General features: G+C 33.8%; 1 protein-coding gene across 1 annotated transcript; it reads right to left on the reverse strand.

Moving 5' to 3' along the window:
* Positions 1 to 281: 281 nt before the first annotated feature.
* ZRANB2 (zinc finger RANBP2-type containing 2) lies at positions 282 to 16,807 on the reverse strand. Its single transcript, XM_063104763.1, has 11 exons — positions 16,476 to 16,807; positions 14,060 to 14,112; positions 13,863 to 13,971; positions 12,668 to 12,750; positions 9,899 to 9,975; positions 9,501 to 9,635; positions 7,569 to 7,738; positions 5,997 to 6,083; positions 3,878 to 4,036; positions 2,733 to 2,807; positions 282 to 2,150 (listed from the first exon to the last, which is right to left on the reverse strand). The coding sequence occupies exons 1-10, from the start codon at positions 16,529 to 16,531 to the stop codon at positions 2,774 to 2,776; spliced, it is 963 nt and encodes a 320-aa protein (XP_062960833.1). The 5' UTR covers positions 16,532 to 16,807; the 3' UTR covers positions 282 to 2,150; positions 2,733 to 2,773.
* Positions 16,808 to 18,425: the final 1,618 nt, after the last annotated feature.

Raw genomic sequence — 18,425 nt, forward strand, 5'->3', positions numbered from 1 at the left:
TTGCATACTCACGGGGTACAAAGCTGACTGTCACTACTTGTGCCCAAGATGTGATGGCCAAGTCAATACTATCAGCACGCCCATTACCACAAATTGCAATTATTCCCCGTGTCTCCTACCCAATTAATCCCTAACCTCCTTCTCCCTCCCCCACCCCTGGAATGTTTCAAATCAAGCACTCATATATAGAATGTAAGTGAATACAAAGAGCTTGATAAATAAATAACCAGAAGTAACAAACAAAATTGTAATTAGCTTAAAAATAAACATTAGATCAGAGCTTAAAAATCTCTAGTTTATTTCTAACAAACACCACTTGATGCTTGACTTACAGACTTTATTTACATTTGTCTACAGCATCATTTCCTTATGAAATGAACTAGTACAACTTAGTTAAACCAAATCAAATCATAATCATCTGAATTGTCTGTAAACTACTATTAGCTAAATTTATAACCTTATATTTGCTTAGTACAGCCAAAGTTCTAAATACAGAAAGCACAAGAATAAACCAATGGTAACATGTAGAATCTAGAAGATCATCTGGGCAATTTAGAAGGTAGACTTTCAAAAAGTCTGAGGCACAATTACAAGAGAGTAAAAGTTCTTGTGCAACCTACAATAACGTAGCAAAGAAAATTAAGACATAAAAACATGGGAAAGCTCACTGTAAAAATATTATCAAAATATTTCTACATAAGATACTTTGTTTTCACTTTTAGATCAGTTGAAGAGAAAAACACTTCAAAATAAAAAACAAATATAATTTTGTTTGGTCTATCTACTAAATACTTTAAAATGTTTCAATTTTTATTTAAATTGCAGCAGACAATGTAGGGGGATGGGGGGAAGAAGAAAAACAATAAAAAGAAATCAATACTCCATAACAAAAAGTTCCCAAGCACAATTGTTGATTTCCTTCAATATACTTACCTTGCATTGTCATTGAAGATACTGTTAAGAGAAATCTCTTTATTTTTAAACCAGAAGACAAAATGGAGCTCAAGTGACCAGATTTTTAGAAATAAAACAAACTCTGAAAGCATTTTAAGCCATAAATTATTTCAAGTAAATAAGAAAAATAATGATTTTTTGCTTACATCATGCAGAAATAAGCATTCATTTGTTATTCAGAAGAAAATTTTATGCAGTGTTTACAATTAAACATCTCAAGGCAAATGTTCACTTAAATTCACGTTTGTTGGCCTTTTACCAAAAGAGAAATATACTTCAAAAGCTTTCTTCAATTTGCTCATTAACTATGATTTAGCCTGTTCTACCCTATCATATTTAATAACTGGATTTTCAGGATATCACACAAAAATTCTTAAAACAGTAAGATAAACATTTTGAAATAAGATTTTTTTCTTATTAGGCAACCATATCAGTAGAGAAGAGATAAACAGACTTTCTTTCTTGTCCCAAATTATGTGTCAGAAAGAAAAATAACACTTTCCTTCTGCAATTCACAAGACTCTTTTGCATTAAGTGTGATAATGCAAAAAAGTATAAAGCTGGATAAAAGAGAGACAATAATTCTAAGGCACCCTTAGCACAAGGAATTTCAAAATAAAGCAGTTTCCAGGAGGCTGTTTTACAACTCAGTTTAGCTTTTTCTGGTAAGAATTACTTTGACATAGATTAACAACATAAACAGGTTGACTTCTTTCCCCAGATTAACATGAACAGGTTGTTTCCAACGAGTTTACCACAGTCTTGCCTCCATGCCCCAAATTCAGGCAAGTCAAGGTAGTTCTGTCTTATCCAATACACAGGATATATTTGGAAATGAGAAAAACAAGAATTTAAATTAGGAAATAAAGTACTTTGTTAAAATTAAGATGGTTTCAAATGAAGCAAATGGTTGTAAATAACGAAGGACAAATTAAGCATTTGGGACATTATGGCTTAAAATGCTATTTAATTTCACAAATAAACACAGCTGTATTGTTTTGAAAAGCAATGAAAGGCATGCACCTCTACTAGCAGATTTAGCACTTCTGACCAAGTAAGACACCAACTTCTTAAAAAATATGCTTCATGCACTGTACTGAATTTTTTTTTTAAAGATGTAAATTTTAATACATTATTTCTTTTTTGAACTTGAACGGGAATCAGAATGGGACGATCCAGAAGATGACCTGTGGCGCCTGTAAGACATAAAGGAGAAAGCAGGCAATCTAGTAAGTTAGAGGTAGATTTCAGCATTCATTCTTAAGACTGAAAATACAAAAAGAAAAAACCCAAAAAAACCCCCAAAACACTAAACACCATGATGCTGGCAAAAGGATTAATTAAAAACTAAGATACAAACTTAACACACATAAAATTATTTGGTGTTTAGACTTTGGATGTGAGCCCAGTAATGACATACATATAGTTTAAAATTCTCTATAATTTAAAAATATCTTCTCATTTCAAAATATAGCCACCTCTCAATTATTTAAGGTAGTGAAGGAAAGCCTTGCAAAAAATGTGTAGAAGTACAGATAATGTACAAAACAGGCATATAAACTTGGTAATGAAGTGTAACTAAACCAATCTCGTTGATACACCGTAGAAAGTGCAGTAACTCTATGTAAAACAGATACACAGCAAGGCTTCTGATAGTGTATAAGAAAATATATTCATAAATAATTAAGTTTTGGAAATCTAGGCCACACAAAATGATTGCACAATTAATTATAGGGTTATTATATTCATGCAGCTAATACGAATAAGTCAATATCAACCTGGGTAAAGTAGTGGTGTTCCGTAGGGGTTGGCCCTGGGCTCAGGGTTGTTTAGTGTTTTCACCAATCACCTGGCTTATGGAATAGAGAACATGTTCATTAAGTTTAGATGACAACAAACTAGGGGGATTATATGTGGCTAAGATAAAAATTTGCAGAAGTGGTAAGAAAGCAACAGAATGCATTTCATTCAAGTACAGAGTAATTTTCTTACAAAGAAACAAATGCACAGAAGTTAAGACTAATTGTGTGTAATCTTAATATTTAAACTTCAAAATGTGAGGAAGCAAAACTAATCATTCTGTATAAGTAGGAATCATGAGGAAATCCTACTACTGAACCCAGCAATTATCAGACTTTACATAATCCTTATTTACACAAACTAATTGGACATAGGAAATGTGCAATGATTACAAATGAAGCCATTAAAATGACTATACAATTAAACATTGAGAACCAAGGTTAATGAAATTGAGTAACTAGCTTCCTGCAGAAAAGGCTGGGAGATGACAATTGCAATCTTCAAATTGTAAAAAATGTTGATACAGATAAAGTAACCCAGTAAAGGTCTTTTTCAAAATAAATAAATAAATAAATAAAAACAACAGATTTGGACTACAGGATAAAAAAATGTAGTATCTACAAGGAATAATTTCCTTATAGATAAAGGGTATAAAACAATTTGCCGTGAAAATGCATTTACAGATATTTAAATGAGGGCAGATTCTTAATGATCTGCAAGTTAATTTTTTGTTAGATACTCTAGAATTCCTAAGATTTCTAATATTTAATTTAAAACAGCATAAATTAATATAATAATCAACCTGTAAATTACTTCAACATACAGCTTCTGAACTGTAATCTAAGAGACAGAAATAACCGAGAGTTGGCTATAATAGGTATATACGGAAATAAAGATTTAAGCAATAAAATGATCAGAGTGGTCTGATCCACAGTTTTTCTCAACAACCTGATCAAAGTAAAAAGGCTAAAACAAAGCAATGTTTTTTTGAAGTTCAAAGTTGAAAGTAATTTAAAGTTGGAACAAAGGAGATAACAAAAAACTAACCCTTGCGTAAGGAAGTTTAGTTTATCTACTAAACACATTTAAGAACACCCATTCTTATTTCTACAGAAACCCAAACCTTTCGGGTGACCGTGATCTTGTTCGTCTTTTTTTGCGATCACCAGATGAAGAAGATCTAGAACGACTTCTCTTTCTGTTCCTCTCAGGAGAAGATGATGAACTTGAATAAGATCTTTTTCTTGGGGAAGAAGAGCCCCTGTGGGACCTGGAGCTGGATCTTCATTGATTGAGAAACAAATCAAACATTTCATTAAAAGAAGAAATGAGGAAAATTGTTTAGTTAACAGATAGTTCCAAATATAAACAAACAGGATTTTTAACTATGAATATTTTATAAGAAGGAATACTTACTGCTTACTCAACAGAAGACTTCTGGATCAACCATGAAAACATTCTATTTAAATACAATTATTTTAATTTCATCTCTTTTAAAAATTATAAGATAAGTATTCATTATTTGTTAATTAAAAACAAGCTTACTGTATTAAAAAAGAATTTTTTTTTGTTTAACTTAAGATTTTTCAATTTAAAGTATACATAAATTGTAAAATCAAAAGGTAACTGCATTTGCACAACTTTATGTTTAGAAAATACATCCTTCCATTGGGGAGAAAATATATGTCTAAAATACAACTTCCTGAGTAAATTAAACATAACAATTCCTTGTGGAATTATGCAAGTCATTAGTTAAGCTGCTAGAGAAAAACCAGGGATATGGGTCAGGAATAAGAAAGAACAGCAACTGTATAAATTGCTAAATTTTGAAAGCAAAATAAAATGAGTAACTTTAAAACTTGGTTTATATTTACAATACCTATTTTTATGAAGGACCACTATTCATGAAGTATGAAGTGTTGACATTCACATGTTTCAGGAAGAAGTAAATGGAAAATATGCAAATGCTTTAATGCAATTTTTTTTTCTTCATTTATATATTTTTGTTGAAGGAACTTAGCTCAAACTTCCCAAAAAATTCACCTTTGGGCTTAAAATAACACCAGAAAGCCCAAAAGAAGAATTCTTTGGAAAGTTACAAGCAATGAAAAATGTTTTGAAAAAATATGAAGGCTGTTCTGTAAACCTTAACTACAGTGGTTATCAAAGGGAGTACCAGAACCTAAGGATCTTCACCTAAAAAGCACTAAAATAAAAAGACTAAAATATTGATAATACATAAGAAATGCACTTGTTCTCTGTTTTGTACTGGCTCAATACAAGTGTCCGTATCATTCTTTTCTCCTTAATGTGGTTAAATTGCAGTTGCCCTCTAATGTTAGATTTGTCTTGAACAAGCCAGTAAATAAGGATTTCTTATCAAAAGAGGCAGTTTGCATTTCCACACAAGTGGAATTTAGTCTTTTCCTTATTTATGTTAGATATCTTTAGTAGATCATCAATAAATTAACTGAAAAACAAAGTCAGCACATTTTAACTAAATACGGAAAAACTTTGCAAAGGAGCAAAAACTAGTGTTGCATTTACTTCTTTACAAATTATGTTTCCCTCTAAAGGTATGACTAAATGCAACCTGAGAGCTTACAACAATGCTTAGTTAAGACCACATACTACCTAAACTAACCAATCATACTTCTTGATTTAGTTTTAAGAGGGGTATCTGTTTTACAAATACTGTTTAAAATATTCTGACTTACATTTGAGAGAAGTAAGATTAAGTACACAGCGTTCCCTAGAAACTTTATCTGATATAAATGGCAAAGTTGCTTCTGTGAATATTGAAACAATTGCCTTACAAAACAAAACCTGGTTTGAGGCAGGATTATTTTTCTTCCTCTTATTAATGGAGTAATCCTTTCATTTGCATATCTAATTTTATTTGAACTACTATTGCAAACATAATCTTAATATATTAGAGATTTGGTAATAAGACTTAGTTGGCTTCATCCTCTTACTTTATTACATTTTAGCACCCAAACAACAAAGCTTCCATAATGCAAAATAGCCTTCTTAATTCAATCATGGGAATGTCTTGGCACATTGCTGGCAATGAAAACATTTCATGGTGAGAAAATTAAGCTGAGGCAAGTGCATTAGTTTTCTAATGCTAAAATAAAATTGACAAGTAGAAGCAAAATAAGGGGGGTGGAAAGCAGCAAAATCTTCTGCAGCCTTTAAATATTTTTTCTCTCTGCTTTACAGAGAGATGCTACCTCATTCACCTTGATTTCGACCCACGAGATCTCGAACGTTCTCTGGAACTGGAACGAGATCTTGACTGCGAACTGGAAGAACTTCTTGAACGGGACCTGGAACAACATGGAAGGATTTTTTTTTCCAGGACCACTTAATTGAACTTTGTGATATGAACACTGAAAGAAAGATATGCATTAGAGTTCATTTTCACATAAAAAGGTAACTATATAAGATACATATTTTCAAAACAGTAATTTAAATTAAATAAACTTTTAATTTTGTTTTAAGAAAACTTAAGGTTAACTAAAAGAAAAAAAAATCAACTATCTCTTTCCAAGTTTGATTAAATTATTCTAAATAACTCAATTGTACATACACTGAGCGTTTATTGGAAAGACACTGAATACTTTATGGTCCACAAATAATTAGAAGTCATCCAGGACTACTAACACATCCAAGAAGACAGGATACTGCAGTTTATATTTAACTTCTCTGAAATCGCTTTCTCTTATAAAACCCTTATTTCCTCAGTTTCTAGCTAGTATGAATATTTATATGTTTATGTGTATATATGACCACTGTGATTTTTCTATAAACTTAAAGCTTAGAGAATTAAAGAGAAAATATGTAATAATTCTGTCATTGTTTTAGGCAATTATATTATTGAAAAATACGGCATAAGGGGAGATACCGTCCATATGAATTCTTAACATTTCAAATGAAATAAAATTCATTAATCTAATTCACAGCTTTAATTTGTCCCTTAACCTGTAGAAAAAGATAATTACATTTTTATCTCAAAATTATTCTTTATAAAATCACATTTTTAAGCTTTCAGGCTTTATAGTACTCAATTAATGCATATCTAATTGTTAAGTACTCAGTTAATACTATACTCCTAAATGTGACTAAAGTTCATGGCCCATGGTACCATTTAACCGTGAATAGGGTTTTTCAAGACAATATTGCTTACTTAAGGAATTGCTTTTTCTCACCTAAAGTATCATTAACTATAAAATCAGAGAATATATATTTAACATTACCAAACACAAGAATATTCAATTACAAAACACCAACTGGGTCTTCCATTAAATTTATTCCTAGACATCTCAAAATTATAAGCATTAAGTCAGTAAAAATATGGCTGAATTTGCTCTTTTATTCAGAATACTGATACCAAAGTAAATTATTAAAACATTTTATAACAAGCAATGGAGTAATTCCTAGAAAATTTGTGTAATAGCCTTTAACATCTTGGATGAAAATACAAATCTTCAGTTTACTTAAAAATTTCAAAATGTAAGCTATCTACTCAGATAATTAAATGTCACTATATGTAATAATTGAGTTTTTAAGTCTACCTTAATAAAAGATATGCTAAAATAGACTAAGGAATTTTCTTCTTAAGATTTTCCATTTTTTAAAATACTGAACAACAATTGTGTGGCACTAAGACATAAAAATCCTTTTAAAAGGTGAAGTGAATTAAATCTTCAAAATAAAGAAAGCTTGTTTAGTGAAGAAAAACAAAATTTATAAATAAAGAAGTTAGATACTGACATTTTGACTGGTGTTACCCTTGACCTGTGCCCGTTTACCTGGACCTAGACCTTGAACTTGAGGGGGAGGATGAGCGTGATGAAGATCGTGAATGTGAAGATCGAGACTTTGAACGACTTCGTCTATTAGATTTCTTTTTATTACTATCTTCTTCTTCACTGGCATCAAGATTATATTTTGAAAGATCAGCATCATCTTCATCCTCATCCTAACAAAAAGTCAATTACATTTAGATATTAATGTTACCTGCTAAGAATGGTAAATAGTTCTTTGAACTGGATAAATCCATACACATTCACCAATACCTCCAGGAAATTCACCCTCAATTCTTAAATTCATCTATTAAATCCCTCATCTCAGCTAAACAAACTTGACAACTGTCTCAGATATTTTAGTCATTAACCTAGAAGTCCCACTCATTTCCACTTTTTCTGTTATAATACATTACCAAATTAGCTGTTAAGAATTTTCAATCCTTGAATCTACTCTCTTAGTCTCAATTTGGAACTTTGTTCCTTTACAGTCATGTGTCACATAAAGGCAATTCAGACAACAAAGGATAGCATATTTGATGGCAGTCCCATAAGATTACATTGCAGCTGAAAAATTCCTATTGTTTAGAGACTGCTGCAGTTGCCCTAACATTGTAGTATGACATATTACTCATGTGTCTAAGACACTGGTCTAAACAAATTTATCGCAAAATATGCTGAGTGCCTAGCTTACTCAGAGTGATCCTCTCAAAGGTAGCTCAGACCTTTAAGACGGCAAGCCAAACATTTGACACACTAGGCCTGACCCCAAATGAATGGATTGTTGCCTACTTTAGAATTCTTGCATTTTAAAATAATTCCCGTCCATCCCTATGGCAAAATAACAGTCAATAACAGTTAGCTAACACTCAGTGAATGCTTGCTGAGTGCCAGGCACAATCCCTACCTATAATTTAATTTTCATAACTCTGTGGGGGTGGTATTATTCTAATCCCCATTTAACATGATGAGGAAAGTGAGGCAGAGAGAGACAATTAGAGGGGCCACACTCATGGAACTAGTGGCCAATTGCATGATAGAAAAACTCATTGCTGTTCTCTTTCATAATACACTTTTGCACAACAAAATTGACTAGCAACTCATGTGCATACCTATCGTTAAGTAATGAATGACCGTATATTATAGTGACCTCTTAGCTGGTCTCCCTAACTTTGGAAATCCATTCTGCCTCTCCAATATCTCAATATACTTACAGTCATCATACTGAATCACAGGTAAGATAAATATACCTCATTTGTCAGGTAAATATACCTCATTAAATCAAATCAGGCTTCAGATTGGCACAAATTGGCTCCATGTTTACTTCTTTAGTTGCATTTCAGGTCCTCTTATGCTCAGACTCCAAAGTACCCTTGATCTGGATCTACATAAAACTTACACTTTGGTCCCACAGAAGAAACACCACCAGACCTGAAGTGGGTGTTGTCTCTCTCCGTCACATTCTCCCCCAGCTCCTGCTCTAATCACTCTAGTCTATACATAACTTTTTGAAAGTTGCTGGCTTATTTCATACTTAGGGAATCTGTATTTTCTGTTCTCTGTGCCTGAATGTGCTCACATCCAAACTCTTATATCTGGCTCCTCATATCATTTTAGCCTCAGCTCAAATTTCACCTCCTCAGAAATTACTCACCCACTAAAACCAAAGTAGCTCTTTTAATTATGATGTGTCTTTATAAATTACTGTTATCTAAATTACCTTGTCCACGTATATCTTCCCCAAGAGAAGGGTGGTTCTAACTTGGTCACATTTGTATTTCCAGAATAAAATAGTGCTTGGCAGAGTGGAAACTTAAAACCTTTTGTGAGAATGAATGAATACACAGAACATATCTTCACCAAGCGTCCAAGGTTGTGAAAAGCATTTATGTTATGTCACAGTCCAAATAAGACAAATAGGACAAGGAAATCAATTACCTCATCTAACTTATATTTAGAAAGATCTTCATCCTCATCCTCTTCTTCTCCCTCTGATTCTTTATCTTCAACTTCCTTTAATATAGATGCAGGACCAACTGCCTTCCCTCTGTATTTTTTCTTTTTACGTCCAAACTAGAGAAAAACAGTTTCAAAATATTTGTCAGCTGAAAATGCATTAAAATTAATATATTTTCTAAATTAATAGATGTTTAAGAAATTATTTTTGTATATTTAATTCAGTTATGAATTCTCATAAAATGGTAAGTTGCTGTAATAGATTCAAATGGTACTTACAAATATAGGATACATTTAAAAATTTTCCTTTACATTTAAGATATCTTCTAACATATACTTTTCTAATTTGTACTCTAACTGCATACAAATATACAACTTACCTCATCATATTCACCATCAGATTCTTCTCTTTCTATATATTCAACATTTTCTCTTTCATTAAAACCACCACCATATCCTAAAAAGAGAGCATGAATTGTTATACTATGACAATTTATTTAAATTGTCATAGTATAACAATGACAATTGTTAAAAAAATTTTTTTAATTTATTTAAATTTATTTTATTTAAATAACAAAAACATTATGTACAAATCACCTCCAAGCAGAGAAAAACAATCTAATCAATGACAGTTGCCTATCCATCTAAAAAATTACTAGTCTTTAGATTATGTCTCTTCCCTGTTAAAAATCCTTCACATACTTCCAACCATGTTAACAACAAGATATAAACTCCTTACCATGACTTACATGGTCTTTGCCATGTTAAGTGTTTTCTGGAGCTAAGCAGGAGGTCCTCCAATACGCTAAATTCTTTCAAGTCTCACGGACTTCACAAAAGTGGTTTCATCTTGCTTGGAATGATCTTTTCTCATACATAACTTGCATAACTCATCTTTCACTTCTTAGCTTAAATCTAGCTTTCTCAAAGAGGATTTGATTAATCTTTGGCTCAACCTATCTATTTTGCTCACCCAGGTATTCCCAGCAGAGCGGCCTATAAATATTTCTTCAATGAAATAAACATAGAAAACATACAATTCTGGTACCATTTAAAGAATTTGTTTCTTTAGAAGGCTTTAAAATCCCGGAGTTTAGATAAAATAAGCAACCAAGAATCTCTATAGTTTTTTAGTAAAAGTCTAAAGAGAAAAGTATTTTTGAATTTGTCTTACTGTAAAATGTAAAAAGTTGAGCAAGGGCCAGTAAAGAATCAAACACAGGTTTAAAAAGAGTTTAGATTAGGGTTGTGACAATGAAAATGAAGAAAATGAAGAGAGAAGAAAGGATGAATATAACATGTACTTCAAAGGAAGAACTAAGAAACCAACTTAAAAATTATTTGATTCTCCATTCTGAACAATTAATTCAACTCCTGAAAACTTATTCTAAGGAAATAATCCAAAAGAATAAAAGTCACAATGTACTAAGATTATATCAATGCAGTAACCCTTAATAGTTTTAAAAAAAGAAAAAAGAAAAAGAAAAAGCACCACAAAAAGAAGTAACCCTAAATCCAAAACTGGAGAATGGCTATAGTAAATTACTGTACAACAATTTTATGGCATTATGCAGTAGTAGTCAGCAACCTTTAAGAAGTAATGTGTCAAGTCTTCTTTTATTGCCATCCTGTCCCAAGCTTAGAAAATGCTCCTGGGAAACTTGTACTGCTTTATTACAAACAGCTAAGAAAAACTGGAGAGGAACAGAGTAAGTTACTCCTTCAACTGTTACCAGCAAAGACAATTACCTGTAGCCAGAGAAGTGGAAAAGGTTCAAGACACCAGAATGATGGAAAGAAAATAATGAATAAAAGAAAGTGAGAAAGTATCAAACATAACCTTTCCTGACTTCAGATTGTTAGACGATAGCTCTTGCAATAGTGAAACTAGTTAATGAAGGAGTCATGAAATAAGTTAAGGACAATGTGAAAACAGAAAAAGCCTTTTAGGCTACAATTTTTAAAACTGTTAAGGATTTTGGACTTGATTCTAAAAGCAATCAAAAGGGTTTTAAACAAAAGAAGTTTTTAGTTTGGAGGAAAAAAATAAAGCAAAACAAAAAACCTCTGGCTGTGACTCGGTAGAGGGACTATGAAGACACCAGCTAAGTGGCTACTTTTCTCCATGATAAGACATGATGGTATCTTTGTCTAAGGTGGTGATGGGAAAGACTTTTTTGGGATGTACGGGAGAGATGCAGAAGGAGCTGTCTAGGATAAGAAGGACATCTCAGTCTCTGGCTTATGTAACACGTGTATAGTGGATGGTACTGATCATGAGAAAGAGATCACTGGAAGTGGGCCAGATCCTGGGAGAGAAATCACAAATTCAGTTGGGATATGATGAATTTGACATTTGCATGGCAATGTTTAAGAGGCAGCTGGATATATGGGTCAAAGAAATAGTTTGAGCCGGGGACACAGAATTGGGTATCATGGTGTGCAGATAGTTACTTTAACTTTGGGTTTAGAAGAAAAAAATCTAGAAAATAGAGGAAAGAAAGAGGGCCCAGGGACTGGACCCTGAGGAATCTCAACAGTCAGTGACCAGGTAGAAGGTAAGAGGATGAACCTACAAAGGAGACAGAATAAACAACCAGAGATACGGGGGGATTTACAGCTTAGAGAGGTGAGGGAAGAAAAAAGATGACAACCCTTGTTGAAAGGTCTTAATTTATCTAATTAGTAGGAGGCAAAAACAATTCCTGAGTAAAAAAGGGATTTGAGGACTGAAAAAAACCCCATCTATTTATCTATCTCTACTTAGAATGCTAGGTTACAATGTTCTCACAGGTGAGAATATAAATTTTTTGAAAAGGGGGTTGGAATAAAAGTAGAATTTCTGGTGCAGTTTGGAAGGCCTAGGTCCAAAACATTCATCAGTGGGTCTCTGATCTCCAGAAATCAAATACACAGTGAAGGTGGTCTAACACTGTACTTTATAAATTGTAAAATTATGAAACAAGACTTTTTTGGTTTTTTGGGGAGGTGGAGGGAGAAATCCCAGTAAAAACTGTTAAGAGCAGAATAGACAGAATTCTTGATTATAACTCTGTTCTTATGAGTATGGTGATATAACTATCAATTGAATTCTGAATTCAATTTTTAGTTCTTTTAAAATCACTTAGTAAAATGTGGTTGTATCATACCTGTTCTTTCTTCTAATTTAGCATACTTTGGAGTATTACACATGTTACACTCTGATCTTCTGGCCCAATTCACATTACTGCAACTTTAGAAGTGAAAAATATCAAATTAGTAGGACATAACACAATACTAAAAAAATACTAAATTTTTAGGTATTCTAGAATTTTAAAATAAAAATTAGGAGAGATCACAATCATAAAGCAATGTTTATTAAGGGGTAATAGAAACAAAAGAAAATGTACTCTGGTCTGAAGAGAGAATGTGGGTTCCAACTCCATACTGAACTGCTGAAGAAGAGAAGCAAAACATATACAAATGGAGAGTCCCTTTGTAATTTAATGAGAAATAAGTGACAAATTAAAACTATAGTCTGATGGCTTAGAGGGAAAACCATTACTTTTTAGGTTCCACTAAATCTCTCAGTCTCCCAATTTACCTCAAAGAAAAATAAGGTTATACCCTCCAAATAATTTTTTTTTTTTTGGTTCAGAAATCAGCTCAAACACTGAGTTCCATAGCATACCAAATCCAGTGACTTAAATCTGCTACTGGAAAATTTTCCAACACAAATTTTATTATCTACAATAATAGGATAAGAAATTTATGTGGGACCCTTTTCTGATTTAATCCTCTTTCACATATATAGGAATTGTCTACATAGAGGAAAAGATGGAAGTTGGAAAATCAATACAAAATTAAATCTACACTTGAAAATCAAAAATATTAAGAAACCTACCTAATTAGGAATAATTATTTCTGGCATGTAACTTGTGATTCTAAAATTACTTTTTAAACAGGCAAAATAAATTTTGTGGTGTATTTCATATTAATGGTAGAGACTAAACATTTTTGAGATTTTTCAATAATAGAAAGAAACAGGCCTTAATACTTTTAAATACATCTCCCCACCCCTTTGGATGTTAGATTACCTTAAGCATTTGTTCACTGGATAAACAATCCATCACAGTAACAAATATTACCATTAAAAAATGCAAAAAAAAAAAGAAAAAAAGAATTTGAAATTTCTTTACAGTATACTTAAATATGAGATACATGCTAAATAACAATCAAGAGATCTTTGATTTAAAAAGTTACTCTGGCTTGTCAATGTGACTAATAAGAACTGACAATAGTAACAAGTAGTAGCTGGATATATTACTACAGAAGGAAGAGTGGACAATAATTTGAAATACATACGTTTTACACTGCCAGTCATTTGCACTGAATAGACCTCGGCTCTTTTCTGCAAGTGTCTTTCCTATTTCAGTGCCACCAGCTTTCATCATCTTGGCCTCAGTTGTTTTCTCTGAAAACAGAAAAATAATGCAATATGAATCTGGGAAAACAAAAGTTACCTGTATACACAGTATTAATAAAATCTTCCTAATACTTACCCCGACCACATCGATTACAGCTGGTTCTTCTAGCAAAGTTTACATTTCCACATCTGAAAATAAAATAAAACATTTAGAAAAATATCTTTCAAATCTGTAAAATGTTCAAATTTTAATGTGTCCTCACCACATACCTGGAGTCTAGATCCATCTCAGTCATGTTAACATCAACATTAACTACAAAAAACTCCACAATTTAGTGAATACAAAAGTTTTGAAAACTTAGTGGAAAAAGATATTAGATTTGGAGTCTCAAATTCAGGATAAGAAATTCCAATCTTCCATTTACTAGTTAAGCTATACTGGTTAACTCACTCAGAATCTCTGTGCCTCGGTGTCCTAATATTGGCACATACCATCAATTATACTGAAATCCCTCTACAAAGTTGAAGTGAGACTGGACTCCACTTCAATAATTACTGACAAGACACCAGGGAGCTTAAAAACAAAAACTACACTCCAAAATAACTCTCGGTACATAAAATCGCAAGACATATACATAAATATGGTAAATATTATAAGAAATACAATATCCTAGGGTAGACCATACAGAGAAAATTGATAAATCAGGGAGAGCTTTATGGATCTTGATAAAACACTCTTTTTACAGGTACGAAGTGAGATGGTAAGTAAGGAAGGAAGATGGGTTGCACTAACTAAAATATAAATAGGTTCAATAATTATAAGGAAACTGAATTTTATGGGGTATTACTAATCCTCTGAGACCTAGATGAAATAAATGACACAACAATCACAACCAACAATCTGAACATATGGAATAATACAGTATCACTTTATGTTTATACTCAAAAACCTTAAAACTAAAAAATTATCAATTTACTCACATGACCTTAGCAGTGCATGTACATATTGGTAAAAACAAGCAATGCTTACATTTTAAAAAGGTGATTTTTAAGGTGTTATATTAGAATAAAATAAAGATGCGAAATATGAGATGACACTAAACTGAAACACTCCAGATAGTTTTTTGGTTACATTTCCCTCTCTAAAAATATTCCCTATGACTCCAGTAAGCGTTGAAAATATGTTCTAAAAATGTTTCCTGGATTTGTATATATTGTATAAGTAACAACCTATTCATATATTTGAAAATAAGTTGAAATGCACTCTCTTATAGTCCTACCTCAAATGTTTGGGTGTCTTTTCATTAACGACACACTAAAGCATATTATTCTACAGATGAGCAACTACACAAAAATCAGAAGTTGTTCTACATCTTTTGAATGTTTTCAATAATGTCTTACCACTCAGAGCAATGCTATTCATAACACATAACTCTTGCTCTATTCAATATAATGGTTAGACTTGAGTTCCTTTAGGTCATCTTAATATTAATCTACCAAAAGTTACTAATTAGTATTTGCCACATTTCACCGCTCTACACACACACACACTGTCCATGTTTTTTCATATATTTAATACAAGTGAGCAATTCTATGCCTATTTTTTTTTTTTTTAGCAAAGTTAAATAATCTACTTATCTAGTTTGTAAGTAAAAGAACTGGAACTAAACCTAAGTTCCAAAGATTTTGTTCTTTACTACCATGAACATGGGGCTAACGGACAAGAAATAAGGGTTTTTATTTGACATGAGTTGTGCATTAAAATATTTTTGAAATTTCCATATATTTCCAAATAGGTATACTACTTGTGCACCCTTCGGTAAGATCTAACAATTTACGGGAGCACACTGACGTTAGCCACAATATCAAAAAGCAGAGCCACCAACACACGTGCTTCTCTACTGCTGGCATCCTCAAGACTGAGCAGGCAAAAACACTGGCCTCTTGCCTTTCAGCCTAAGGTGGCGAAAAGCTCAATTCTTGTGAAGAAACTAAGGGTCAGTGAAAAAAAAATAAGTCTGAATTTCCTAAACCAAAGAGGGGTAGGATTTGGGAAAAATAAATAACATTGAGGAAAAGTTCCATTAAAAATCCACAACAAAATGAGGTGAACTCTGAGAAGCAAATGGACGAGGGCAAGAAAACAACCCTTTCCGTGAACAAGAATAAAGTTCTACAGGGAAAAGTCACGTGGGGGAGATCCAACACCAGGCTGGCCCCGGCGGGGAAGATCTCCTATCGCTGAAACCTGGCCTGGGCGGGGTGAGGGGTGGGGGCAAAAGGGCAGGCCACCGCGCACTACCGAAAAAGAGAGACTACTTGGAGAGATAATGCGGAGGAAATGCTGGCGACATATCCAAAACAAAGGGTCTCCGAAAGACGTCTCTCCTGAGAAGACTGGGAGCCTCCTTCCCGCCCGGGAGCCTGCGGTTCGCCGCCTCAACCTGGCTTGAGGCACGAGAGGAGATCGTAAAAACGGAAAATGCCGAACCGACCTGAGAAAGACTCCACCGATAAACCCCGCCCCAATTTGGGACCCCTCATGAACTCACTTTTTATCAGGGCAAATCCAGTCTCCGTCACTGACTCGGAAATTCTTGGTCGACATGTTGGACGACACCACCACAGCCACCCGCAGCGACGTCTTCACAGGAGGAAGCGAGCCGGGGACTTTCGGCACCTCGGAGCTGTCCCCACACCGCCTGACTCCCGCCCACTACTGCTTCAGGATTTGATAATGAGGTCAGAAGGCAGGGGTTGAGTTTGAACGTTACTATCCAGACTAAGATGCCTGTGCGATTGTTTCCTGACCGAAAAAGTTATAATACAAATATCTTTGTTAAGGCTAAACTAACAGGCGCCGAAGGGACAGCCCAGGCAGGAGGCCTTCGTGGCACTGGAAGCCTCGGAGAGCCCCCTACAGGCGGGAGGACCCAAAAAGAAAGTACTTCCGCTTAGATGGGCGGAGCTAGGGAGGTGGGAGCGGAAGTGACTGTGATCAGTTCAGAGGCGTGGAACGGCGGGTTGAGACGAGTACGTTTAGGGAATATGGTGGGGTGGGTTCAAGTTTCTGGAGAAGTCATATTAGTAAAGGAGTTCTCTTCCTTCATTATACAGATGGCATGTCGTTTAAAAACCTGTTGCTTTTGATACACCCAAATAAGCAATGTACACATGGGAACCAACCGGTAATTTTAGAACAAAGATATTGCCAATATTGTTAAAATTACCAGTATCGTTTCTTATCACATAATATTACCTTGTTCCAGAGATGACACTCTCCTGTATTTTGGATTTATTCTCTTGCTTTGTAAAAACTTAGTTTATGTACGTGCATGTTTAATTTGATAAACTGTTGAGCTACATAAGGATAGTTTATTGTTATGTAATCTTTTATATATTTTTTTAATTCAACATTATGCTTATAAATTCATCCTAGGTGGTTTCATGTAGTTACGTGCAGCTGTGGTTCCTTTATTTTCACTGCCATATAATGGTGACATTCCGTTTTGTGACGGTTTATCCCTTCTATTGATCAGGTTTTGCCATTACAAACAACGCTAGTATGAGCATTTTTTTTGTATGGCTTCTGATACTTAAATGCAAGAAGTTTTCTATAATACAGCATACATTTAGGAGAGAAATTGTTCAACTACCTCCTAGTTATAACAGCTGCTTTAAAATCTTTGATAATTGTAACATCTTGGTGATCTAGGAGTTGGCACCTGATGATTATATTTTCCCTTGAGAATTGGTCACATTTTCCCAGTTCTTTTATATTATGTAATGAGGATTTTATCCTGGACATTTTAAGTATTATGTTGCATAGACTGTTCTGTTAAAGCCTTTGGGGAATGCTGATATTTTTGTTTTGTTTTAGGAAGCAATCAATCCAGTTTAGTTCAGATCACAATTTCATTCTCACCTTCTGTGAGTACTGGTTCCATTCGTTGCATCTTCAAAGCCTTTGCTGTGCTGCCTTGGAGCTATCCTATCCATACAACAGTCAGGGATTATTTTGGGACTTGGGCAGTAGCTTAAATTGTAGTTTAGTTCACAAATCGTTTGCAATTCTGCTTTGTGTCTGTCCTGTACATCCTCAGTTCAGGAACTTGTGTGGGTTCATATATAAAATTAAGGGACTTCCTTCTTCAGCTCTCTCCTTTTTTATGTTCTTCTTATGCTTTTTCTTGCAAAGTACCCTTTTCCTGTTTCTCTTGCCAGAACTATGAGATTTCTCTTGGAGTTTTAGCTGCCTGCCACATAGCTACATCAGTTGACTAGGGCCTACGCTGGGGCAAAGTGGTGAGAGAAAAGAGAAAAAAAATGTGGATTCCTTCCACACATTTCAGACCACAGAGCCCTTCTTTCCCAGTTCCTTTGTATAGGAAGACGGGGTTTTTCTTAGTGTTGCAGATGTCCAAGCATAGGCCCTTACCCTTGGGTTAATGCCTAGAGAGGGAAAAATGGGGGGGGGGGGAAGCTAGGTATTCTCCTACAAA

This window comes from Cynocephalus volans, chromosome 8, assembly GCF_027409185.1.
Source record: "Cynocephalus volans isolate mCynVol1 chromosome 8, mCynVol1.pri, whole genome shotgun sequence".
Taxonomy (NCBI): domain Eukaryota; kingdom Metazoa; phylum Chordata; class Mammalia; order Dermoptera; family Cynocephalidae; genus Cynocephalus; species Cynocephalus volans.

Coding starts and splice junctions, on each gene's coding strand:
- ZRANB2 (XM_063104763.1), bottom strand. CDS start 16,531: ATGTCGACCAAGAATTTCCGAGTCAGTGACGGAGACTGGATTTGCCCT. Junction 13,972..14,059: donor CTGTAATCGATGTGGTCGGG/GTAAGTATTAGG, acceptor TTCTGTTTTCAG/AGAAAACAACTGAGGCCAAG. Junction 4,037..5,996: donor TCTCGTGGGTCGAAATCAAG/GTGAATGAGGTA, acceptor CAATCAATGAAG/ATCCAGCTCCAGGTCCCACA.